The sequence below is a fragment of the Vulpes vulpes genome, chromosome 5 (genome assembly GCF_048418805.1).
Source record: "Vulpes vulpes isolate BD-2025 chromosome 5, VulVul3, whole genome shotgun sequence".
Classification (NCBI taxonomy): Eukaryota; Metazoa; Chordata; class Mammalia; order Carnivora; family Canidae; genus Vulpes; species Vulpes vulpes.
The window spans coordinates 65,666,879-65,691,962 of record NC_132784.1 but is presented as its reverse complement, the minus strand read 5'-3'; the positions used below and the strand labels follow the sequence as shown (position 1 = coordinate 65,691,962).

General features: G+C 46.7%; 2 protein-coding genes across 8 annotated transcripts in view; both read right to left on the bottom strand.

Annotated features, from left to right (window-relative positions):
- Positions 1-1,351: 1,351 nt before the first annotated feature.
- BBS1 (Bardet-Biedl syndrome 1) lies at positions 1,352-22,288 on the bottom strand. Of its 4 annotated transcripts, none has more exons than XM_026004349.2 (17): positions 22,163-22,288; positions 21,736-21,812; positions 21,590-21,624; positions 17,452-17,724; positions 17,290-17,336; positions 17,120-17,158; positions 16,929-17,001; positions 14,483-14,614; positions 12,898-13,004; positions 11,471-11,591; positions 11,146-11,304; positions 9,594-9,663; positions 8,583-8,741; positions 5,698-5,831; positions 4,635-4,769; positions 3,894-3,980; positions 1,352-3,668 (listed from the first exon to the last, which is right to left on the bottom strand). In XM_026004349.2, the coding sequence occupies exons 1-17, from the start codon at positions 22,207-22,209 to the stop codon at positions 3,582-3,584; spliced, it is 1,782 nt and encodes a 593-aa protein (XP_025860134.1). In that variant the 5' UTR covers positions 22,210-22,288; the 3' UTR covers positions 1,352-3,581. The 4 variants fall into 4 exon arrangements, with proteins under 4 accessions (XP_025860134.1, XP_025860135.1, XP_072614555.1 ...); XM_026004350.2 differs by having other exon boundaries at positions 21,736-21,809; positions 22,163-22,248; XM_072758454.1 differs by lacking the exon at positions 14,483-14,614.
- Positions 22,289-22,881: 593 nt separating this feature from the next.
- DPP3 (dipeptidyl peptidase 3) overlaps positions 22,882-25,084 on the bottom strand; it is a 33,130-nt gene continuing 30,927 nt past the window's right edge. For all 4 annotated transcript variants that reach the window (XM_026004351.2, XM_026004352.2, XM_026004353.2 and 1 more), the window contains exon 18: positions 22,882-23,425. In XM_026004351.2, the coding sequence (XP_025860136.1) occupies positions 23,253-23,425 (173 nt within the window). In that variant the 3' untranslated portion in view covers positions 22,882-23,252. The remainder of the gene's footprint in view (positions 23,426-25,084) is intronic.

Genomic DNA, 25,084 nt, shown 5'->3' with positions numbered 1-25,084 from the left:
GGATCCCGATAAAAATAAATAAAAAAAAAAAGAAAGATGAAGATATGGAGCCTAGGAATCAGAGGATCTAGTCAAGAAAAATGCTCTGCAGCAGTTCTAGGGAGCAAACAGTACTCACTGAGGCAGGGGATGAAATGAAGTGCCTGAAAAAAAAGGAACTGTTAGACTAAATGGGGGAAGAATTAACAATTGGTATATATAGAAAATCAAGCAAATGAAAACAAAAAGGCAATTTTAACTCCACAAAAAAATTAAAAAGTAATTTAATTATATCCCAATTGTCAACTCTGCAGTGAATAACTTTCACATAGTAATATAAATAGCAATTTATTTATTTATTTATTTATTTATTTATTTATTTATTTAATTTATTTATTTATGATAGTCACACACAGAGAGAGAAAGAGAGAGAGAGGCAGAGACACAGGCAGAGGGAGAAGCAGGCTCCATGCACCGGGAGCCCGACGTGGGATTGGATCCCGGGTCTCCAGGATTGCGCCCTGGGCCAAAGGCAGGCGCTAAACCACTGCGCACCCAGGGATCCCTATAAATAGCGATTTAAACATTGAGTATTGATCTACCTAAAAATGGTAGAAAAGGGAGCAAGGTACTGTCACAAGAGAGCTAAAGCCTCCTCTGTTACAATAGGGAGCCAACAGATAGTGTCTAGAATGATAAATCAAGCAAGAGTAGTATAGCATATAGTAGTGTAAGTAGTAGTAGTATAGTACTTATGCTTATAGTAGTAGAAGCATATATGCCTATATATATATGCCTATATATATAACATATATATGTGTATATATATATATATTTTTTTTTTTCCTTAGAGAGTGGGAGTGAGAGCGAGACAGCATGAACAGGGGTAGGGTAGGAGCAGAGGGAGAAAGAGAAGGAATCCTAAGCAGACTTCTCACTCAGAGTGGAGCCCGACACAGGGCTTGATTTCCTGACCCTGAGATCATAACCTGAGCCAAAATCAAGAGTTAGACACTTAACCAACTGTGCCACCCAGGGGTCCTGAAGCATGTTTTAAAAATAAATAGCTAATGGGGAACCTAGCTGGTTCAGTCAGTGGAGCATGTGACTCTTGATCTTGGGGTCATGGGTTCATTAGACTCAGGGATTACTGAAAAAAATAATAGCTAAGAGAACTGAAAATGTAGCAAGGGAGCTATACCAGGGAATGTGGAAAGGCTATTCTCTTGCTAATAAATGAATTCTATAGTACTAAGTAGGTATGTGTTTTTAGAAAGAATAAGTTTTAAGAAGATACCAACTCTCCTCTTCCCTAATGTCCACAATCTCCTGGAGCTCTAACTAGTGAGGGCGCTAGGTACCATGCACTGTCCCTGGTTTCATATTGCTTTATGTATACTTGTGTACATCAATGCAGTTCACATAGGTATGTAGTATTACATCATACAAACTCTCCTTATGTGCTGGGCATAGGAAGTTTCTCCACTTTCATCATAATGAATAGCTACAAACAGAATCCAGATCAGACTTTTTGTTCCAAGTTCACACAGTCATCACTTGATTGGGATAGAAGAGATTCTATGGTCATGTGGCCCAGGACACAACCTTGCAAAAAGATAGCCCAACCCCAGTGACGCAGCTCCAGTGACAAGGGGCTTTTTACCTTCTAAGGCAGGCCTTTCCATCTCTGATAAGCTCTCTTAGGAAATTCTTAGGTTAAGTTGAAATCTCTGACTGACTGATATTCTCTGTATTTATCTTTCCATTTCTAGGTTAAACCTCCTGCTTGTTGTTCCAACTGTGCCTCACTTGGCTTGCACCAGACCCTACACCATTCTGATCCAATTGATCTATGCCTGCGAGTAGTCAGACTATACACAGAGGGGGATGGACTCTTTCCTTGGTCCAGACCTGATGCTTCTTTCTTTAAGTAGGTTCCACACCCAACAAAGAGCTTGAATTCACTACCCTGAGATCAAGACCTGAGCTGAGATCAAGAGTAGATGCTCAATCAATTGAGCTGCCCATGCACAACCCCCCATGCTACTTTTAACCTGGCCCCAGAATGCATTCCTTGGAAGGGTTAGGAGAGTGGGCTTTGAGCTGTGTCACCCCAATCCCTCACTGGTGTCCTGGACATACAGGCTTTTGCCTGGCCATGGGCATTTAGATTTGGGGCCCTTGGTATCAAAGGGAAAAGCTCGGTGGTTACTCCTGTCAAATATCCCCTTTCTGGAGGTGACTCTTCATTTCCTCTAAAATGGTGGCCAAGATCACAGGATGCTAGAGCTGAATCCAGTCACACTGTCTCATTTTACATGTGGGGAAACTAGCCAGAAGGATTTGGTAACTTCCCACAAGCCTGAGATACCTGTCATGTGCTGGCCTGCACCTGGTCAGATAGAGGCAGATATAGGTCCTCAAGGAGCAGGATTCCTGGTTCACAAATGGCTCAGGGTGGCCCTGTTAGCACCAGCCTAATAGGCAGACTGGACAGAGCTCCAGGAGACAATGAGGGCCAGGACTGTGGGTCTCTGGTCCCTGTGGTCTAAACATATGACTTTCTTCAAGGGTAAGCCTCACTCAACACCTCTGGTCAATGCCTTTCCAGCTAATTTTCTCATACTATATGACCACTGCACAGTGCACTTTCCACTGATCTGGGCTCCAGGGCATAGAAGAGCAGTTCTGGGCTTCTGCCTCCTGTGCCACTTTCTCAAGACCTCAGAAACCCCTCTCCTGTGCACTCCAGTCCCACCTCTGCTCTAACTGAGCCTTCCTCTCCTGGGATGCTCTTTCTGGACATGAGCATCCAAGTCAGGAGCAGCAGCTGTGTGGTCTACAGAAGCCTGGTGGGGGTGGGGGGCCACTAGCTCCCCGCAAGGATACTCTATGCCTTCCTGGCACCAGTTCTATCCTTGGCAATTTTCATGGCGCATCACAGGCCTGAGACTTTCGTTGAGCCCAAATTTCAGGAAAGCACCCTGTGAAGAGGCAGCTATTCCCTAGACCCCCCGAATATAAAGAAGGGGTCCCTTGTTTAGCTCAAAAGGAAAAATCAGAACATGTTTCACCTGTAAGCTGAGCTAGCATAAGCTAAGCCTCTGGAACCCCAGGCAGCAACAGGGAGCCCAGTCTTGCCCAAGAAAAACTTCTGATTATCCCAAGTCAGGCCATAGCCAATTCTGACCTAGGCCTGAAGCAACACAGGAATAGTGTACCTAAGGAAAGCAGCAAAGGAGAAGCCTGGGCCTATGGCCCTCATCTCACCTTAAGTACCGCAGAGATCTTCCTTTGGACTTGGGTGTGATTTCTGGAGATAAGTGGAGAGGATGGAGGGGCAGCAGAATCCAGTGGGTAAATGTCTGGGATTTCCTGAGTGGGGAGCTGAACCTCCTGGGTACTCACTGACCTGCTTCTATTGGTCACCCAGCAGATAGGGTGGTTAGAAAGGAGACACTTAGGACAAGAGAATGAAAGTGTAGCCCCAACACGCTGCTGCTCAGAGAACAGGCCTCGGGCCATTGACTGCCCAGTTCAAGATTCAGGGGCTGAATCTTCCTGGTCTTGATTCTGCAGGGGCTTCAACACCAGTCCAGGGGTCAAGCGGCTTCCAGCCCCTCGCTCACGGGCATGTTGATATGGGCACTCAGCAGGGGTGCGCTCTGGCCTTCACGAAGCACCAGCACCTATAGAGGAAGTGCCTGTGGCAGTAGGAGCAGGCCGCTTTTACTCCCTGCTCCCTGCAAACACCAAGCTTGGCCTGGTCTGCACTGTTCCCAGTCACAGGCCACCAGGGCTCTGTCAGAGGGGATGGGGAGGTTGTAGACCCCAACCTGACCTGGAAGCCACCTAAGGGCCTTGCCCACCTCACTCTCACTGTCCTCCCCATGTAGTACCAGTGGGTGACCTACCTTGATAATGTCTGAGATGCCCTTGTCACTGAGACTCTCTACAAAGGTCTCCAGGGGGTAGTTGAGTCCTGGCACCAGCAAGGGGACCTAAGTTTGGGGACAAAGAGGTAGGAAATCAGTCTTCGTGCCTGGACAGTGTTTGGCAGATTCCAGAGCACTCTCATGCCTGCTTTAGAGGCTGCAATAAAAAAAAGAGAAGAAGAAGCTGCAATCAGTGTACCCTAGCAGGGTGGGCAGGGCTGACAGGCCCATTCACAGAGCATACAGATTCACTGAGGGGAGTAGACATTCTAGGACCCCATATATGTCCAGGATTAAACCCAGAACTCCTGACTCCCAACCAAGTCCCAGGGTCTTTCTCAGTTTCTGGTCTTCCCAACTTAGGATCAAATCTGGACCTGGGGGGAAACAAGTCCTTCACTGTGGAAAATTCTCCTCAGGGCAGAAGGAAGCTCCACTCCCAACACAGGCATGGCTGCGAGGTAGGATGGACTCTGGGATCCCGGCACCAACAGGCTTCTAAGAGGGGCAAGGTCTGTGTGGCTCCCCGAGACCTCTCTCAGGCTAGGAGAAAAGCAGCTGAGGCAGGTCGTGAGCATTCTCCCCAGAGGTCCTTGCCATGTGCCAGCCACCTGCCAGGTCCCTCACCGCTGATCTGTTCCGGCTCTGTGGGCACATCACAGAGACCAGACCCTGGCCTGGTCTTTCTCACCCCATGTCTCAGTGAAGTGGGCCCAGTACCTTGAAGAAAGCCCGGGGCAGGGCGTAGAGCACCTCATTGTACAGGAAGCAGACCAGTAGCCCCAGGATGGGTCGGGCTGTTGAGGTGTTCTGCAGGTGAAGTGTGAGCTTAAAGGTGGGGCCCAGGCCCTGAACCTGTGGAGAAAGTGGGGTGGGTAGAGAAAGCCCTTAGGACCAACAGACCTAGCCACTGAGTCCAATGTGTCCTGGCCCTGTCCTCCAGCTCTCTCATCAATGTCCTCACAACACCCTCTTCCAACGGCTCTAATGCACTACCCTGCTCTTCAAAAGGCCCCTTGGGAGCACAGAAAGCTGGCTCCTATTTGTACAGGGATCAGCAAAGGCCCAGAGAGGGGTTAGGAGCTAGATGCAGGTCACTCAGCAAGTTGGTCAGAGGCAAAGCTGGCTGGGGATGTAAGCCACAACTCCCACCTATGGCCTCACCACTGTCCCTGCCATTCTTTTTGCAGGCTCTGCCCCCTGCTTACTCTCGTCCTATGGTGGTCACAGTGACTTCATTTTCCTCCCTCCTAGCCATACTTAGTCTGCAGCCTCTTCCTATCTCTTATCTATCCACTTCCTTTAGGGAAAGAGAAATCGGAAACCCAATTGGGTCAGACAGCATACCTCCGGGACCCATTTAGTGCTGGCCAGAGCCCAGATGACCTTGTGGTCACTTGTGTCTGAGGAGCAGGAGCTCCTCTTCCTGTGCAAGTCTCAGGACTTCCCTTCCCTATACCAGGCAGTCCTAACACCTCAGGCTGCCTGGAGTTACTGAGTGAATAGCTTTCTTCCTTGTACCATAGCTGTCAGAGTCCCTCCAGTCCTGGGAAGAAGGAGGTGTGCACAGCAAGTGCACAAGAAGAGGCAGCACAACAGAGAGGAGAGCACCTTCTTGAAGGAAGACAGAGACTTGGTCTCTGGGCTTAGGGGAGATGAGAAGTGGGCACAAGGCCTAGTGGACTCAGAATTGGCTCTGGGGCTGAGGGGCTCCTATTCACCCTTGACCTCTGCCCTCTTGGCCTTGAGGTAGCCTGATTGCCCTGCACACCTGGAAGCTTACCACAGCGTGCAGCTTGAGGGGCTCACGAGCCGTCACAGACACAGGGTTCAGGCTAGACTCGAGGGCCTGCACATAGGCACGGGCAGCCCGGAGGCGCAACAGGTAGAGGTCAGTCTGGAAAGTCCGGTGCATGGCTGAGGAGAGGGGCACAAAGAGGGCAGGTGCTGGAGGTAAAGGAATGTAGGAGGGGGCAGAGGCGGGGGAGAGGGGTGTCCTACATGGGTGGCTTGTCAGACATGCAAGACGAAGGCAAGGTCTGAGAGGGCAGGGGATGTGGGGAAACAGAACACGGAGATGCAGTAGCCCAACCTGCCAGTAACACTGAATTCTGTGGCACACACGCGGCCACCTCCTTCCTGGTCTCCTAACACTGTGCTACCTGCACACAGTCCCAGTCTCCTGGTTGGCTCCTTTGATTCTGCCTTAAGGGCCGGTGTTCCCTGGAGTCTTGTCCTCCATCCTCCTCCTTTGGACAGTCTATGTCCTGCTGCAGACTGTGAGCACCCCAGTGAGGAGCAACTTGAAGCTCCTGAGGGTGAAGACTCATTGCTTCCGAGTGTGCCCCCACTCAGGGCCCAGCCCGTGTCCACTCACAACACTGTGCGCTGCATCTCCAGCAGCTTGACACTTGGGCCTGCCTCCTGCTTCTCGTTGCCTTATAGTCACCTCCCCCTGGACGTCCCATCAACACCTCCAGCTCAGCGCTGAGGAAGCCCATCTCACCTCCCTGCCTCCGCCACTGCATCCCCTCCACTTGGTGACCCAGGTTCTGCCCTATTGGCTAATCATCTGCCAAGGTCTGAGGACTGTTCCTCAAAGCCATTGCCAGAGCCTGCTCCACCTTCATTCCTGCTGGGACTCTCTGTTCCAGACTCAGCATACTGGTTTGCCAGCCTGCTCTTGCTCTTTTACTTGTGTGCGGAGGCTTCTGCCACCCAGAAGTTTGATATCTTTATGTTACCCCATCTATTAATCTTTCCTTTTTTGCCCTGGTACTTTTACAACTTATTTTTAACTTACCCAGAATTAATGTTTGTGCTTGGTTTGAAGTAGAGTACTAAGTATTTTTCCAGAAGCGAGTTGTCCTAATTATGCTTTTTTGGACTTTCTCTCCTTTTCCCACTAATCTAAAATGGTATCTTTAACATATACTGACCTTCCACAGAGATGAGGGTCTGTTTTTGGACTTTCTAAATGTGCCTCGATTGGTGTCAGTTCCTGTAGTTGGAGCACAGCTGCCAATTCCTACAGCTGCATAGTTCATTCTCCTGATCAGCTAAGTCACCTTGTTCCTAATCCTCACCCCCACCTGCAAATTTTACTTAGATCTACTCTTAGAATCAACTGGTCAAGTCCTCAAAATAAACCCTATTGGGATTTTCCCTGTAATGTTGTTATCTTCCTAGATTAATTTCAGAAGCTAATTAATCAACAGCTTGGAAAGTCTCATCATTCATCATTCAGGTGGTCTTTTATGTCCTGGACAGCAGTTCTGGAACTTTCTTTCTGGAACTTTCTTTGATATTTTCTTGTTAGGTTTATTTCTAGGGATTTTGTTGCTATTGTGAAAGGAAATTCTGCATTATATTTTCTGACTGGTTACTCTTGGTATGTATATACCAAGTAATTGATTTTTGTATATTTTATATTTGGTCACCTTACAGAACTTCCTAATTATTTTTCAAATGTTTCAATTGCTTCTGTTGGGATTCTCTAGGCTCTAAGAGCTGCTAGCTCTTTTATCCTCCAATTTATCGTTTAAAAGTATAAACAAGGTCACTTTCGAAGACAGAGCTGGTTGAGTTACTGTATTTTTAACATCTTTCCCAGCCCCCACTATCTAGAATCAATCAAACATCTATGTATTCCAGGCCCTTTTGTTTGTTTTTTTTTTTGTTTTTTTTTTTTTAGAGAACTTTTAAAAAATTTTTTTTAATTTTTTTTTTTTTTTTATTTTTATTTATGATAGTCACAGAGAGAGAGAGAGAGAGAGAGAGAGAGAGGCAGAGACATAGGCGGAGGGAGAAGCAGGCTCCATGCACCGGGAGCCCAACGTGGGATTCGATCCCGGGTCTCCAGGATCGCGCCCTGGGCCAAAGGCAGGCGCCAAACCGCTGCGCCACCCAGGGATCCCCCAGGCCCTTTTGGAACCAGCTCTCACCTACCCTGCCAGCCTCTGCTCTGCCACCCAGCCTTCTTGCACAGCACCTATGACCACATGGTGGATGTTGCTTGAATCCGGGTAGGGTCCTATGCCTCTACTCACACCTCTGCCTGAATCTCCCTTCCCTACCCCTTTCTGCTGGTGGACTTATAATCATCTCAGGGCGAAGTCCAATGTCACCTCCCTCTGAAGCTTCTCCCAGGCTCCTATGCCAACTTCCTCATTCCTATGAGCCTCACTAGAGACCTCTTTATAGAGACCTCTTCTACACCTGTCATGCAACATGAAGTTAGCAAGGTAGACTGAGCTCCTCAGGTAAGGCCTAACCTATTTCAAGGCACCTGGCACAAGGCCTGGCATAATCGCAGGTACTGAACGAATGGAAGAATGAGTGAAAAGCAAGAAACACTGAATAGGAAAAAGAAGAACGCTGGTCCAATTCTACTTCTCTTGTGAGAGTTCCAGCATCTAGAAGTAACTGTTCTCTCCTCTGCATTCAAAGAACACCTGCCCTCACCTACAGCATCTTCCACCTTGAGGCAGAGTGGACCTCCTCGGCAGTCTCTGGACTTCCAGAGACAGGACACCTGCTTGGCTACCCAGGTCATCCAGTGCTTAGAGCACCGAGGTGGGTTCATCAGTGCTCTGAAGCAGGATCACTCAGTTCTTGCTGCTTTGGAGCAACTGAGAAGGAAGAGGAAGGACCTGGTCTGAGTCTCACCGGTGCCAGCGTCCCGTTCTCGCAGTGTCTGGTCCACATAAAGCCGGGTCTTCCGCGGCACGTTGAGTTTCATGGCCTGGGCTGGTGGGGGGCCTGCCTCACCTCTTGCTTCCACAAATACTGCTGTACGCTTCAGGATCTTGATAATCAAGCCACCGCCTAGGGAAGTAGACAGACAGAAACAGATCTGTTGTCCTCAGTTCTGCTCAACATTCCCGGTCTTTCCTCCACAAACGTTCTGCTTTAGATAGAGCCATTTCTGTCCATGTCTGTATTCCTGCCAAGATTCTGGATTTCTGGAAGGATTATAGTGTTTTTTTGTTTTTTTTTTTTTTTTTTTTTTTTTAAGCTTTTATCTTTCTATCCATGAGAGACACATAGAGAGGGGCAGAGACATAGGCAGAGGGAGAAGCTGGCTCCATGCAGGGAGCCCAATGTGGGACTCGACCCTGGGACTCCAGGATCATGCCCTGAGCCAAAGACAGAGGCTCTACAGCTGAGCCACCCAGGCATCCCTGTTTTTTTTTTTTTTTAATTTTATTTATTTACTTATTTGACAGGGAAAGAGAGAGTGCACAAGCAGGAGGAGCAGCAGGCAGAGACAGAGGGAGAAGCAGGGTCCCCGCTGAGCAGGGAGCCTGACGTGGGGCTCGATCCCAGGACTCTGGGATCATGACCTGAGCCAAAGGTAGATACTTAACAGACTGAGCCACCTAGGCATCCCTATCTTAACAATGTCCTACCATTCATTCACTCATTCATTAGCAGTTACTTATTGACTGTGATGTTCCCTGCATTATGGCAGGTACTGAGGAGACTGGGAGAACTGGAGACACTGGCCATACGGCGCTATCAAATTGCTGATGAGCTAGCTCCAGACAGGATGTGTGTCTGTAGGCCTTGCTTTCCAAACCCAGGCCTGCCTGTGCTTCACATCCACTATTCCTTCCCAGGATCTGTGTCACCTTCGCACCTAACTCTAAAACCCTTGCCAGGTCCGAGTCCGCTCACCTCGTGTAGTCATGATGAGAGTGTTATCTTCCCGTCCATAGCGGCCAAAGCAAAGGCTGGTTACCACATCCTAGAATGGAAACACCAGAGTTTAAAGAGGAAAATAGGGATCCCTGGGTGGCGCAGCGGTTTAGCGCCTGCCTTTGGCCCAGGGCGCGATCCTGGAGACCCGGGATCGAATCCCATGTCGGGCTCCCGGTGCATGGAGCCTGTTTCTCCCTCTGCCTATGTCTCTGCCTCTCTCTCTCTCTCTGTGACTATCATAAATAAATTAAAAATAAATAAATAAAGAGGAAAATATCTTGGAGAGGAGAGTAAGATGGGTGGAGTGATAAGGTTGTGAGACCCCAGATATAATAATAGAGACATGAGGTAAGACCAGGGCAATGCTGCCTCCAAAATATTCCCCTTATTTCTCATCTCCCTTCTAACGTCACTGCCATGGCCACGGTTCTAGACTAAATGTCCCAGGCTTCTGGGGGCAGTTTTCTTTTTTTTTTTTTTTTAATTTTTTTTTTAAATTTTTATTTAAAAGCCATCGGAAAATTTTTGGCAGAAAATAGACATGATCATTTTTGTATTTTTGAAAGGCATCAGTGTGAAGGATGGACTGGGAAGAAACACTAGGCTGGGGGCCTTTTAGAAAACTGCCCCCAGGGGATCCCTGGGTGGCGCAGAGGTTTAGCGCCTACCCAGGGCGCATCGTGCTAGAACAATTCAAGGCCTTTCACATCTGATTTCAACCTGCCTTTTCTGTTCTCCTCTACCATCCCCCAATGGTCACCCCACTTGTCTTCCAACAGCCTGTAGGTGTCTGTGTAATATACTCTGAACTTTCTGTTTTCTGTTGCTGGTTGCAACCCATTAAATTAATAACTCAAACTGAGTGCTTGAGAAACTCTGGTCCAAACTTATCAAGCCACCTGGATTCCTTAATCAAGAATATTTGTGCCTCTCAGCCTTTGCTCATGTGTTTCTGGTCTGGAATGTTCTTCCCCCATGTAGCTGCTTGGCAAACTGTTCCAGGGCCCAGCAGAATTCTCATTTGCTTTGGGAAATGACTCGTGAATTCTACCCCCATTTATCCTTCACCACCACCCCCAGTCACCACTCTGTGCTTTGTCAGTATTTTGCTCTGCTTTAGTCTCACTTGTATTTGAATTAGCTATGTCACTGGCTGGCTGTCACCTTACATTATAAATATAAATGACCAAACGTTTAACTGGAAGACAGTATCATCTAGATTTTTAAAAATCCATCTGTGGCATGCCTGGGTGGCTCAGTCAGTTAAGCATCTGCCTTCAGCTCAGGTCATGATCTCAGGGTCCTGGGATTGAGTCCTGTGTCAGGCTCCCTGCTCAATGGGGAGTCAGCTTCTTCCTCTCCCTCTGCCTACTTGCCCACCCTGCCCGTTGTGCTCGTGTTTGAGCGTGCTCTCTCAAATAAATAAAATCTTGAAAAAAAAAAAATCAAAAGTCAAGGTCACCAGGAGTGGCATCAGGAGAGGCAGCTAAGAAGCCCCAGAGGGGGCAAAGAGGAGTCAGCAGCTCACCGGGGTGCGGATGACATTGAGCAGGGCCTTGTCATGGTAAATGTGGACTTCTCCATTGGCCAGCCCAGCCATGACGGCCTGCAGGCTCCGAGAATGCTGCTCCAGAAGGTTCATGGTCAGGATAGCTGCAGGCATCTGCACTGTCCACAGCTTCTTACCCTGGGAGGGAAGAGCTTCTTACACCGGGAGGGTTCAGGGCACAGTGTGGAAAGATGGGGTAGCTGGAGTTGCAGGGAAAGGGACACCAGAAGGAACAGTTTGCTAAGGGGGACCAGGGAGACATATGTGGAGGGGGTTGGGGATGATGCTTGCCCGGAAGCCACACCTTGTGAGTGAAGCCATGCAGGGTGTCTTGATTGCTGCCCACCACCAGGACCTTGTGTACCCGGACAAGACCCACAGGCTGGGCACTCAGCTCGATGCAGTACTTGGGGCGCTTGGAGTCTCTGTGGAATAAAGACACACTCTCCAAGCCCCAGAGAAACCCTCTTTACTTCCCTGGCTGACCGTCCTCTTTCTAAGCCCCACAGACTATCCTGGAAGGAAGCTTTGGCCCAAAAGTCGACGACTGTAGTATTATTTCCACATTTACCACTTAGCCCCTGTGTGACCTTGGATAACATGAAGTGTGTTTTCTTTCCGTCTCCCTGCTGCCTTTACTACAGTGATTTGTGTGATCACCTGGCATTGAACGGTTTACAGTGCATGTAACTTAGGCTAGATAAAGTGCTAGCAGTCTGAGGCAATTCAGGAATTTATCAGAAATGCATGAGAGGTCTGCTCTGTGTAAATGCACTGTTTTCAGTTTCCTGGCTTCTGAATCTTAGCTTCTCTTATCTAGAAAGAAGAGATAATTCCTGCCTACCAATCACAGGCTATGGCTCCCTTTCTTCATTACCAAGTCTGCTGATTATATCCCATCTGATGACCCATCTGAGAGCCTCCCTCTGATCTCTGGGCCTCCTTCCAATCTACTCCCCACTTAGCAGAGTAATCTCTTAAAAATATAAATGTTTCATATCATTCTTCTGATTAAAACCCTGTAATAGTTTTCAAATCTAAAATCCTTATCATGTCCTAACAGGTCATGCATTAGCCAGGCCTGGTTCCCACATGCCTCTTTCTGCCCTCCTCCTTTCCCATCAAGCTTGAGAGGCACATGTCAGTGGCATTCCCATCTTGAATTTGCTCAAGCTTTCTCTGCCTACAACACTTCTTCCCCACTTTTCAAACAACTAGCTATTTCTTAACCTTCGACATTATCTCTACAGACAGGGATTTTCACTGATTACCCTGGACCTATTATTTTTCCCCATTGAGCTTGTATTTTTTTCCTCCAAAGCATGCAGGGACTATGTTTATATCATTTATCAACATATCAACATATCCCTGATACCTTATATAATGCTTAATACATAGCACGTATTAAGTGCTCAAAGAGATTTCTTGAATTAGATGAATGTTGTAAGGAATATCAACCTAATGCGTAAAGAAGTGTCACATACTTATAAAGCCATAGAGCAAATGAAAGGCTATTTTTACTTCTTCCTATCTCTGGCTGCACTGCTCATGTGTTACAGCCACCCTGCTCAGTCTCGCACTTTGCCAGTCCCCATCACACAGCTTCCAGATGTCCCCCTACGCATGTGAGCTCAGCCTTCTCTATGAAATTCCCACCTCTTTCCATTCCCGAATACCAGCCCCAAAACCCCTGTTCCTCCTGGCCCCAGAGACCCTGGATGTGGCATATACCTTCTCAGGATGTAGATGTTTCCATTGCGGCAGGCAGCAGCAAGCCGGAACTCTACATCAAACTGGCCAGAAACCTCCAGGAAGACAGGGACGCTGGGCAGGCTCATCTGCAAAGGAGAGGCTCAAACATCCCAATTTTTCTGGCACCCGCATCCTTCTTACCTTGAAGTAACTCCTCTGAGTTGCTTCCTTGTCCAAATTTCCAATCTCCTCACTCACTCACACCCTGGTCCTAGTTTAAACTTGTAACGTTTTCTGGAGGGAAACTCAGCAATATGTAGCAAAAGCCTTTATGTCTATCCCCTTTGACTAAACTATGCCGCTTCTAGGTATACATCCTTTTTTTAAAAAAAGATTTTATTTATTTATTTGAGAGAGAAAGAGAGTATAAGTAGGGTGAAGGGGCAGAGGAAGAGGGAGAAGCAGGCTCTCTGATGAGCAGGGAGCCCGATGCAGGGCCTGATTCCCTGGGATCATAACCTGAGCTGAAGGTAGATACTTAACCAAATAAGCCACCCAGGTGGCCCTCTAGGAATGCATCCTAAATAATTATTAAGATGAACACACACAGATGTTTGGGCAAGGAAGTTTGCTGTAGCGATGCTGATAATAATGAAAACTGAAAACAACTTAACTATACACTAGGTGACAAGATAAATAAATCATGGTATATTTATATAATGAATATTGTGTAGCCTTTAAAAAGGCTTATGTGGGGGAGCTAGGTTGGCTCAGTTGGTGAAGCTTGTGACTCCTGATCTTGGAGTCATAAGTTTGAGCCTCACATTGGGTGTAGAGATTGCTTAAAAAAATGAACTTAAATAAAGTTAGAAAAAAAAAAAAAGGCTGGGGGCACTTTGGTGGCTCAACTGGTTAAGCATCTGACTCCTGGTTTTGGCTTAGGTCAGGATCTCAAGATTGTGAGACTGAGACCCACGTCGGGCTCCATGCTGAGTGTGGAGTCTGCTTAAGATTGTCTCTTTCCGGGATCCCTGGGTGGCGCAGCGGTTTGGCGCCTGCCTTTGGCCCAGGGCGCGATCCTGGAGATCCCAGATCGAATCCCACGTCGGGCTGCCGGTGCATGGAGCCCGCTTCTCCCTCTGCCTGTGTCTCTGCCTCTCTCTCTCTCTCTCTGTGACTATCATAAATAAATAAAAAAAAAAATTAAAAAAAAAAAAAAAAGATTGTCTCTTTCCCTCTGTCCCTTCCCTGATCGTGCTCTCTTAAGAAAAAAAAAGGGCTGAACAGTTTTATGCAGATATGGACAGACATCAATGAGCTACTACTATGTAAAAGGAGCAGGCTACATGATCCTATATCATTAAGCCATTTTTGTGAAAAATTTATTTATAAGTTATATATCTGTGTCTCGGTATGAAAATTCTGGAAAGACATGCCAAACTTTAATAGTAGACAGTGTGGGTGGTGGTATTTTTTGGACATATATTTTTTTCTTTATGCTTATCTACATTTTGTAAGTTTTTTTCTACAATGTGTATTACCAGGAACTAGGGGCAGGAGGTGCGGGGGAACAGAGGGAGGGAATGTAGCCTGGGCCTTAGCTGTGTCCAGGCCCCACACTGACCTTGGCCAAAATGGTGAAGGCCTCTGGGTCCAGCACCAGGAGCTCCTTGTTCTCAGTGCCCAGCACCAGGCAGGACACAGCATCCTCGTCAGCCAGATTCTTCTTTAAGGTGGTCATGGTGGTAATGACTGTCTGCAGGAGGACTTCAGGAGTCACCCAGGGGGATCCCCAACACCATCCCCACAGACAGCCCAAGGATACCAAAGGAGGGGAGAAAAAAGGTGAGGGAGGACGAAGAATATCAGAGATGTGACAAAAGTGTTCACTGCAACAAACCTAACTTTCTAAAAAAGAGGCTTGTTTAAGACAATTAAAAATCTCCATTTGATCAAAAACCATGTAGTCATTTTAAAAATCACATTTTAATGTCTTTTTTTAAAAGATTTTATTTATTTATTCATGAGAGACACGAGAGAGAGGCAGAGACAAAAATCACATTTTAAAAGATTCAATGACAAGGAGAACACCTCTAATGTATTAAAAGAAAAAATTTTAAAAATTTTTTAAAAAGAGAAAAAATAGGTAAAATGTTACATTAGAACAATCCTGGTTTAAAAAATATCTGGATAGGGATCCCTGGGTGGCGCAGCGGTTTGGTGCCTGCCTTTGGCCCAGGGCGCGATCCTGGAGACCCAGGATCGAATCCCACGTCGGGCTCCCAGTGCATGGAGCCTGCTTCTCCCTCTGCCTGTGTCTCTGCCTCTCTCTCTCTGTGTGTGTGACTATCATAAATAAATAAAAAAATTAAAAAAAAAAGCAAAAAAATAAAAAATAAAAAATATCTGGATAAAAAAACATGCTGGAAAGGTTAAACTCATAAATACAAAAACTGGTTATCTCTGGACAATGAAATCACAGGTGATGTTAATATATCTTCATTGTGCACTTCTAGAATTTCTACAGTGGGCACATGTTCCTTTTGTGATTGTGATTGGAGAGAATACAAAACAGGATGATCCCCTTTTTAGAAATTTCTCCTATAAAAATAATGTAGCAGGACGAAAATGTTTCTTTGGATAAAACTGCTCATTGTGTGATAATCTTTAAGACTAAAAAAGAGGAATCACTCTTCAATGCCTAGTCGAAAGAGAAAGGTTACAGAAACGTGGATAGTAATGGCTCCCAATTATATAACCATGACATATATATCTTGGAAAGATATCCTCCCTCCTGTAAACTGCATCTTTTAAGCAATAATTAATTTACTTGATGATTTTGTAAGTACTTAAAGATATTGGTAACTGTGGATTTGAGTTGCTGATCGTCAGGAAAGAATAGCATTGGTCTCCAGTTAGCCAAAAGCCAAGGCATGCTCGGGTCCAGGAATTTGGCGAAACTGGCTTCACCAGGAAGTAGAGGGTTCCCATGAAGCTTGCTAAAACCCAGACAGAGGCTCTGGGACTGGACTGAGGGTCAGCCTCTAGCCAGTAACCAACAGAGTTTAATGAACAGGTTCACTAATAAAACCATTATAATTATAACTAAGAAAAATTTGAAGTGAATAAAAGGGATGAAAGGGATAAATACATTCAGATCCAATGTATCTGAATAGTTACATAAATTATAAATGAAATAATTAAGAATGAAATAATTAAGGGACCATTAAGAATGGAGTTCTTTTTTTTTTTTTTTTTTTAAATTTTTATTTATTTATGATAGTCACATACACACACAGAGAGAGAGAGAGGCAGAGAAACAGGCAGAGGGAGAAGCAGGCTCCATGCAGGGAGCCCGATGTGGGACTCGATCCCGGGTCCCCAGGATCACGCCCCAGGCTGCAGGTGGTGCCAAACCGCTGCGCCACCGGGGCTGCCCAAGAATGGAGTTCTTAAAGACTATTTAAATGCTCAAAATATAGTATCACGTACTCAGGGGAAGAAAACTATAAAGCATGTTTACGAAGAAAATGTACCAAAATGGTAAGAAAGAGTACCTTTGTGTAGTGAGAATAGTCATTTATATTTCTCCTTTACACTACTATTTATTCTCTAATGAAAATATTTTATCTTTACTCTTGAGACAATAAAAATTACATTAAGTTATATAACTATATATCAATTTAGCACTGCCACTGTTAACTGGAAACATAGAAGGCTCTACAGCTTTTGACCATAAATGTGTGGCACAGGCTGGAAAGGAAACTGCAAAGTGAAACTAGTCGGATTTGGTTGTAGACTTTACCAGTGATGTTACATTGTCTTTAAAAAAAAAAATTGTCCAGGACAGCCCGGGGGCTCAGCGGTTTAGCACCACCTTCGGCCCAGGGCCTGATCCTGGAGACTGGGGACTGAGTCCCACGTCAGGCTCCCTGCATGGAGCCTGCTTCTCCCTCTGCCTGTGTCTCTGCCTCTCTCTCTCTCTGTGTCTCTCATGAATAAATGAATAAAATCTTTAAAAAATTTTTTCCATATTTTTTACAGGGAAATAAAGAGAGAAGGGGCATTACCTGCCGCTTGATGGACTTGGACTTGTGTTGGCTCACAAATGCCTCCATTTCACTCAGCTCCAGCTGTAAAAACCTGCACACACAGAGAACTGGCATCTGCATGCCCTGGGTCTACTTCCCTCCAGTGCCACTCCTGAGCTACTGCCTTCCCCCTGGAGCTTCCAGAACCCTGGCCCGCCACAGGCCCTTACCTGAGTGACTGTACAGATAAAGGCACCTCTGCCTTCTCCCTGAAAGGAGAGGGGTACCATGGTAGATTTAGTGGAGGAATAGGGTGCTGGGGGTCAAATGGAGAAAGAACACTGGGATGAAGGGGAGTTAAGCAAGGGATGAAGGGCATATGGGGGAAGTGGGCTCTCACCGGATGCCTTCCAGCATCTCCTTCAGTGTCAAGGGGTCAATCCGGTCCTAGGACAGCAAGGAAAAAAGCTAAGCCTGTGAGCTCCCGAGTCAGGCAGGGAATGAGGATGGATCAGGTGGCCGCCATTTTTGTCTTCTGATTCCCATCCCCAGCATCACTCACCTCCTTGACCTGGTTCCAAAGATCTTGTTCCAGGGGGTTTGGAGGCAACTGGGGCAGGGTGAACTTGAAGTAGGGCTTAAGATTCTTATATACATACACACAAGGGCCTGAGGCGAGCGCTAGAGCTGGTGTCCGGGGCTCGTGCTGTTCCATGAGGAAGGTGGCTGCAGCAGCTGGCAGTGCAGGTAACGGACTTTCAGTTAGAACCGTGGGTCCTTTGAGCACCTTCAGGCGGGGATGCTGCCCACTGGGGCCAAGGTCCCCCACCACCAGCTGTAGAAAGAGGCTGGCTTATTCCAAGCTCAAGGTCCAAAGACCCCTCCACTGACTCTCTTCTTGGGCTTAGCATTTTTGCCAGTGCACATTCATCCATTCCCACACCAGTGCATCAAGTAGAGGGCAAGAAGACTTTGCAAATAAGGCTTGCAAGCTGTGTGACCTTGGGAAGGCTGATTAAACTTCCTGAGCTCAGTTTTCCCACATGCAAAATGGGAATATCCACCTCATGACACTTGTAGTGAAAATCAAATGAGGTGATGAATTATGGAGCCTGGCGAGTGCTAGTGAGGAGTAGGTGGCAGATGATGTTTTCACTATTCATTCAGTAAACACTTCTTCAGAGTCTGCTCAATGCCAGGCACTATTCTAGATAGCGGACAGTGGGTGAAGTCTGGGGGTGCTAGAAACTCCTATCTGGGCCTGAGGCCTGGCTTCCAAATGGGAACAAAGCTAAGGAAGCACAAGCATGTCTGCAGATCAGGATGTGCTCTGCAGACAGGAAAATCAAGCTTTCAGTCTCTCTTCCACTCTCTAATCCCTCCTCCACTGTGGCCACCATGCAAGCTCATTTTCCATGTGAGGTTTTTTTTGTTTTGTTTTTTGTTTTTAAGATTTTATTTATTCATGAGAGACACAGGCTGAGGGAGAAGCAGGCTCCATGCAGGGAGCCCAATGTGGGACTATATCCCAGATCCTGGGATCATACCCTGGGGCAAAGGCAGACGCTCAACCGCGGAGTCCCCCAGGCATCCCTCCCATGTGAGGTTTTCAAGGCCTCTCTGATCTGGTTTCCAGCTTGTTTTCCATCACCTCCCACCCCTGCTATGCTCCAGCCAGAGTGGGGGCTGCCATAAAACATCTGGATTCTGAGAATGTACAGTGTGCCCAGAGCTACACCAGGAACTACATTCATCCTTTCATTTAATCCTTCAACAGTTTATGAGGTAAGTACTAGTATTAGCCCCATTTCACAGATGGGGAAGCTGTGGCTCAGAAATGTTAGGTAAAAGTCACTCAAGGAAGTGGTAGAGCTAGGACTGGAATCTAGGTTTGTCTGAACCCAAGCCAGTGTCTTAACTACTATCATATATATATGACATATTATATATGATATATATATCTTAAGATTTTATTTATTTATTTATTCACGAGAGACAGAGACATAGGCACAGGGAGAAGCAGGCTCCATGTGGAGAACCCAATGTGGGACTGGATCCCCGGGCCCAGGATCACGCCCTGAACCGAAGGCAGATGCTCAACCACTGAGCCACCCAGGCATCCCACTACTATTTTATATTGACTTTCACTTTCTAACTCCAAATTTACTCTTTCCAAATATGCTATATACTTCCAAGCCTCTGTGCCTCCACTTGTGCTGTTCCCTGTGCCTGGAATGTCCTCCCCCTTCTGTCTTCCATTCCTTCTTGATACATTTCACTCATCCTTCAATACCCAGTTTGCACGTTACTGCCTCCTGGTAACTCCAGGTAGATTTCACTATTCTCTTCCTGCTGCTCCCAAAATACTTTCCATATATTCAATTTTAGCATCCACTCATTAGCTCCACAACTATTTACTGAGTACCTAATTTGTGCCAGGCACTGAGCAGATGCTGGGAATCAACAAAGCTAGGCATTAAAAAAGTTATTACACAAAAGCATCTCACATTTCACGTATTATTGAGGTTGTGATTTCTTTATCTTTCACTGCTATAAACCCAGTGCCAAGCACACAGTATTCTGTTAATATCATGGGCAAATTAAAGCCAGTGTCTGTATCTCCTCCTGACTATGTACTGATTCATTTCTTAGTGTCTGCACAATGCCTGACACACAGTAGGGGTTCACTATACACTTGTCAAATTGCAGAATGCTTTATGGACAGGAATTTGGAGGCAAAAGTCTGCCAAATTCTGCTGAACTCTCCATAGAGAGTATGATTCCTGGGGCACCCAGGTGCCCCAGTGGTTGGGCGTCTGCCTTTGGCTCAGGTCAGGATCATGGGATGGAGTTCCGGCATCAGGCTCCCAGCAGGGAGCCACTTTTCCCTCTGCCCATGTCTATACCTCTCTCTGTGTGCCTCTCATGAATAAATGAATAAAATCTTAAAAAAAAAAAGTGATATCATTCCAGAGCTATCTTTTTTTTTTTTTTAAGATTTTATTTATTTATTCATGAGAGACACAGAGAGAGAGAGAGAGAGAGAGAGAGAGAGAGAGAGAGAGAGAGACAGGCAGAGACATAGGCAGAGGGAGAAGCAGGCTCCATGCAAGGAGCCCGACGTGGGACTTGATCCTGGGTCTCTAGGATCACGCCCCGGGCTGAAGGCGGCACTAAACCGCTGAGCCACCCGGGCTGCCCCAGACCTATCCTCTAATGGACCAAATAGCATGCCCACTGTGGGTTCACTGCCCATGGCCGAGCAACAGTGGAACACATAACCGGGAATGCGACAGACCCAGGTATGCCACTTTTTTTTTTTTTTTTTTTTTAAAGATTTTATTTATTCATAAGAGACACAGAGAGAGAGAGGCATAGACAAAGGCAGAGGGAGAAGCAGGCTCCATGCACTGGGAGCCCGACGTGGGATTCGAGCCCTGGTCTCCAGGATCGCGCCCTGGGCCAAAGGCAGGCGCTAAACCGCTGCGCCACCCAGGGATCCCAGGTATGCCACTTTTTACAAATTTACTAAGCTTACTCATCCTCTCTGAATCTATTTTCCAATTAATAAATTGGGAATAAATAATATCTATGTATATGAAAATCCTCAAAGAGGGTCTAGCCCAGAAATGGATACTCAAAAAAAAAAAAAAAAAAAAAGGATACTCAATATAAGTTAACCTTCTTTTTTTTTTTAAAGGTTTTATTTATTTATTCATAGAAACACAGAGAGAGAGAGGCAGAGACACAGGCAGAGGGAGAAGCAGGCTCCACACAGGGAGCCTGATGTGGGACTCGATCCCGGGTCTTCAGGGTCAGGCCCTGGGCCAAAGGCAGCGCTAAACCACTGAGCCACCCGGGCTGCCCTAAGTTAACCTTCTTTAAGCCCAAAATATTTCTCAATCTTTTAAAAACCTGTACCTTTAATTTTTAAATTAATCCATTTATATTTTATTTCTCTTTGTTTTATTTACTTATTTTTAGAGATTTTATTTATTTATTCATGAGAGACACAGAAAGAGAGAGAGAGGCAGACATAGGCAGAGGGAGAAGCAGGCTCCATGCAGGTAGCCCGATGTGGGACTGGATCCCAGGACTCCAGGATCACGCTTTGAGCTGAAGATAGACACGCAGCCACTGAGCCACCCAGGTGTCCCATCTCTTTATGTTTTATTTATTTATTTTTCTTTATGTTTTAAATTAAACTTAAAATTCGACATTTTTATTATGGAAAGTTTTAGTCAGATACAAAAGCAGAGAGACTCACATAATGAACCCCCAAATATCTGCCATCCAACTTCAACAATTATTGCTTCATGGCCAATATTAAAATCTGTGCCCTTTTAAAAAACATAAACTTCCACTTCCCTCCCTTTTACTTTCTCTCCAGGTTTCAATGCCCTACCCCCAACTAAGAGATGTACCCTTCCAACAAGGAATTACAAATTAACAAAATTAAGAGGCTTTGTCTTAGTAGAACCCCCAGCAGCATTTCATTCTGCTTTACTTTCTGCAGTCTGTATTATGAAATCAACAGGTTCTCTTCACCATCCACGTAAAAATAAAATTTGACACTAAATGTACTTTTTCAGGGTACACATGAGTTCTAGATTATGCTGAGCTCCTTTGAAGCCAACAGGAAATCTCACTTCTGATACTACCTGGCATCTTGGTTCTTTCTGCGGGGGTGATAGGCTTACCTTGTACTCCCCATCCCCGTGCAAATCTGCCAGCGCTGGAAAACACAAAAAGGCCATGAGCCAGGGATTCACAATCCTTGAGACTTCGCTATTATTATTATTAGCCTTCATCTCCCCATTAGGGGTTCCCGGTCCCAGAGACTCACCTAGGCAAGAGGAAAAGGTGTGGATGTTGGCCATGGGGTCGTAGTGTGCGTCCAGCCATTTCGAACTGGCCTCACTGCTGGAGAGAGAAGGGGAAAAGATGGGAGCTGAGTCCCAAGGGAGGGGAAGAGCGCTCTGCAGGAGCTAGTCTCTGGGAGGGAAGTGTGTAGGGACCTCTGAAATGGGGGTACAGACGTCTGGGGCCAAGTCCAGGCTCCATCACAGGCTCACCGAGGGACCTCGAATCATTCACATGCGCACGTCCATTCACTCTGCGTTTCAGTTTCCCTATTTGATTTGCGCCTGTTTCCCTAAGATTCCTTCAAGGACGCCAGCGCTTTCTGAGAACCTAGGAGCCCAGATCCTGGGGCCCAAGACCCCTTCTCTACATTTGTAAGAAAGGAGGTCTCGAAAATCCCCGGGCTTCACCTCTCAGCTCTGCCGCTGTCGGAATCCGACGAAGACGCAGCAGCCATCTTCTCAGGCGTCACCTTGGCAACCGGCTGCGGCCAGCCGCCGCGCAACGTTGAAAAGTGCTCGGGCTCTGGAAGAGCGCGTACAAAGGTTCCGGGCGCTCAGCTTTCCGGCCCCGGGGTTACCCAGCAGAATATACTGGCCTGTTAGTTGGGTTCCTGCCTGCTGAGGCGCAGTTCCTCATCCCAACTTGTAGGATTTATTTTTTGTTCCTTCCCAGCCGGAACTTGGCTTTGCAATTTCTGGATTATTGGCAGGACCCTCTGGCCTGGAGAGCAGCCTTTCAGTGTTTCTGAGCAGTGAAACTGACTCCACTACACCCTCCTCCTCCTCATGGTTAATCCGGTTGAAAAGGGGCTATGTTCTTCTAGAGGGCTGTGCTCAGAGAAACAAAACAGTGTTGAGATTAAATCCTAGGATTGACTGAAATTGAGTTTCCAGTTTTTAGATTCCTGGAATATTTTTAAATACAGGATAATGCGACAAAGGAGGACTGCAGAAAGTGAGCTCTGCTCCTCCTCATGGCTGTGTATCATTTAGAAGTGTTCTCAAAACCCTGTTGTGGAGGGGAACCTAAACTGACATTCTTCCCTTCCCCAGGCCTTGATCCCATTGTCCTGCTGGGAGCAAATGAGAAGCAAGGCAAAATCAAAGATTCACACAAATTCCAAAGATGGTAGTTGTTTCTAATGTTTATTTTTCTGGTTATAAAAGTAATGAAGAGCACTGGATTGGGAGAGGTTTTGAGTCCTGTAGCATCTAGACAGTCAGTTCTCAGAACTTCCATTCCCTTATCTGGGAAGCAGCATAAGGAGCCCAGCCTTGCCCACTCTTTCCAAGGGCAGTGCAGATCAAATGAGATAACACAGGAGAAGCACTCGGTAAACTGGCAAGTGTGCCAACAAACGGAAGGGGTTAGTGTCACCACCCTTGGCTGAGGCAGCACCAAGGTGTGAGCTCCTGTTCCTCCCCTAGCACACAAATGAAAGGGGGGTCACTTGCAGCCCTGGTTTGGTGGAGTTGGGGGAGGAGCTGCATAAATCTCTCAAGCCTGGTCAGATGAGGCCTCATTGGGGCACTTCCAGAACTGGGCATCGGCTGTGGCCAGCTGAGTGAGGACCTCCTCCAACTCGGGCCCATCCTCTGGGAAGCGCTCGGAGAAGGATCGGATGAGGCCAGCAGCAGAGGCCTCATACTCGAGAAGCTGTACTTCTGAGTCTGGAGAGGAGAAGGAAAAAAAACATCAGCAGGTAAAGGTCTTAATAGGAAGCAGATAATCACAATCATAATCACAGGAGCAGGTAGTCTTCCTGAGCTCTTATCATGTGCCAAAAATTGTGCTCAGTGTCTTCTTATCTAATTTAATCTCTACAATAACCTGATGAGGAAGGAAGCATTAAAGAGGGAGTATTCAACGAATTGTCGCATTCATTCATTCACTTAATAAGTGTATACTCTGGTGCCGTGTTAGGTTAAATAGACAGTCCTTGGCCTCCAGGAGCATACAGTCCAGCAATTGTTTCATCTCTGACTACTGTGGGACCTTGGACAAGTTTCACAACCTGTCCAAGCCTCATTTTCCTCACCTATAAAGTGGGGGTGAGCACAGGGCTTCTTCTTTCTTTTTTTATTTTTATTTTTTTAAAAAGATTTTATTTATTCATTCATGAGAGACATGGCGGGGGGGGGGGGGGGGCAGAGACACAGGCAGAGGGAGAAGCAGGCCCCATGCAGGGAGCCCTATGTGGGATTCGATCCCAGGACACACCCTGGCCCAAAGGCAGGCACCAAACCACCGAGCCACCCAGGGATACCCAGGGCTTCTTCTTTCAAGAAGCTACAGTGATTAAATACAATAATGCATCGAATGAATGCTCAACAAGTGCTAGCTATCACTAGCATCGTTATCTTGAGCACCCAGCAGAACTAAAGGGGCACCCATTTAACTCATGGGCTGTTCTGAGGGTCCCCTGAGTCCTCATGGGAAGCATTTCCCTCCGACATACTTTCACTGCTCCACCCACTCATAGAGCCTTGTCATGCTTTGTGGCACTGTGGGGTGTATGTAGCTAAGAGCACAGGCTTTGGGTTCACACAGCACATGTTTAAATCCTGGTTCTGCCACCCACTAACTGTTGACCGCAGGCAAATACACAGCCCCTCAGTGTCTCAGTTTCCAGTTGAAAAATGAAACAATAACTTCCCCATGGGGCTGTTGGGAGTTAATCCATTGAAAGTTTTTACCCTGTGACTGGCACATGGAAGTCCTCCAAAGTTACTCACCATCATCATCATCACCACCACCACCATGACCACCATCCCTTTGAAAATCCCACTTGGTCTTCAGGCTTAGTTTAACTACTTCCTCCCCAGATTCCCTCAAAGGTGAATGTGATCTTCCCTTCTCTAAGTGTTCAGACACCGTTTGGCCCCCTTGGGCGCTTATTAACACTCCCTGGGTGTGATCATTCCTCTCTAGGTCTTATTCCTAATGGACTGGTTGAGGCAGTCCTGGGTCTGATTCATCTCTCCATCCCCAAGAGCCACAACGGGCTGGACAATCAAAATGGTAATGTAATGAGCACTTACTCCGTGTCTGGCATGATTTGTCTATTACTCATCTGACATGCATTGAGCAGCTCCTGTGTCCCAAATTCTATGCTAGCTACTTGCTGGGGATGTGCTATTCCTGCTGACATGAAGTATGGCATATAGGAAAATAGTAGAGTGATAGTGCATGAAGGGATTGCTTTAGGTTGAGGGGTCAGGGACAGCCTCTCCCAGGAGGTGTCATTTAACAGAGACCAGAATGACAGGAAGGACCAACCACAGATTGTGCCCAGCAGAGGAAACAGTGAGTGCAAAGGCTATGGGAGT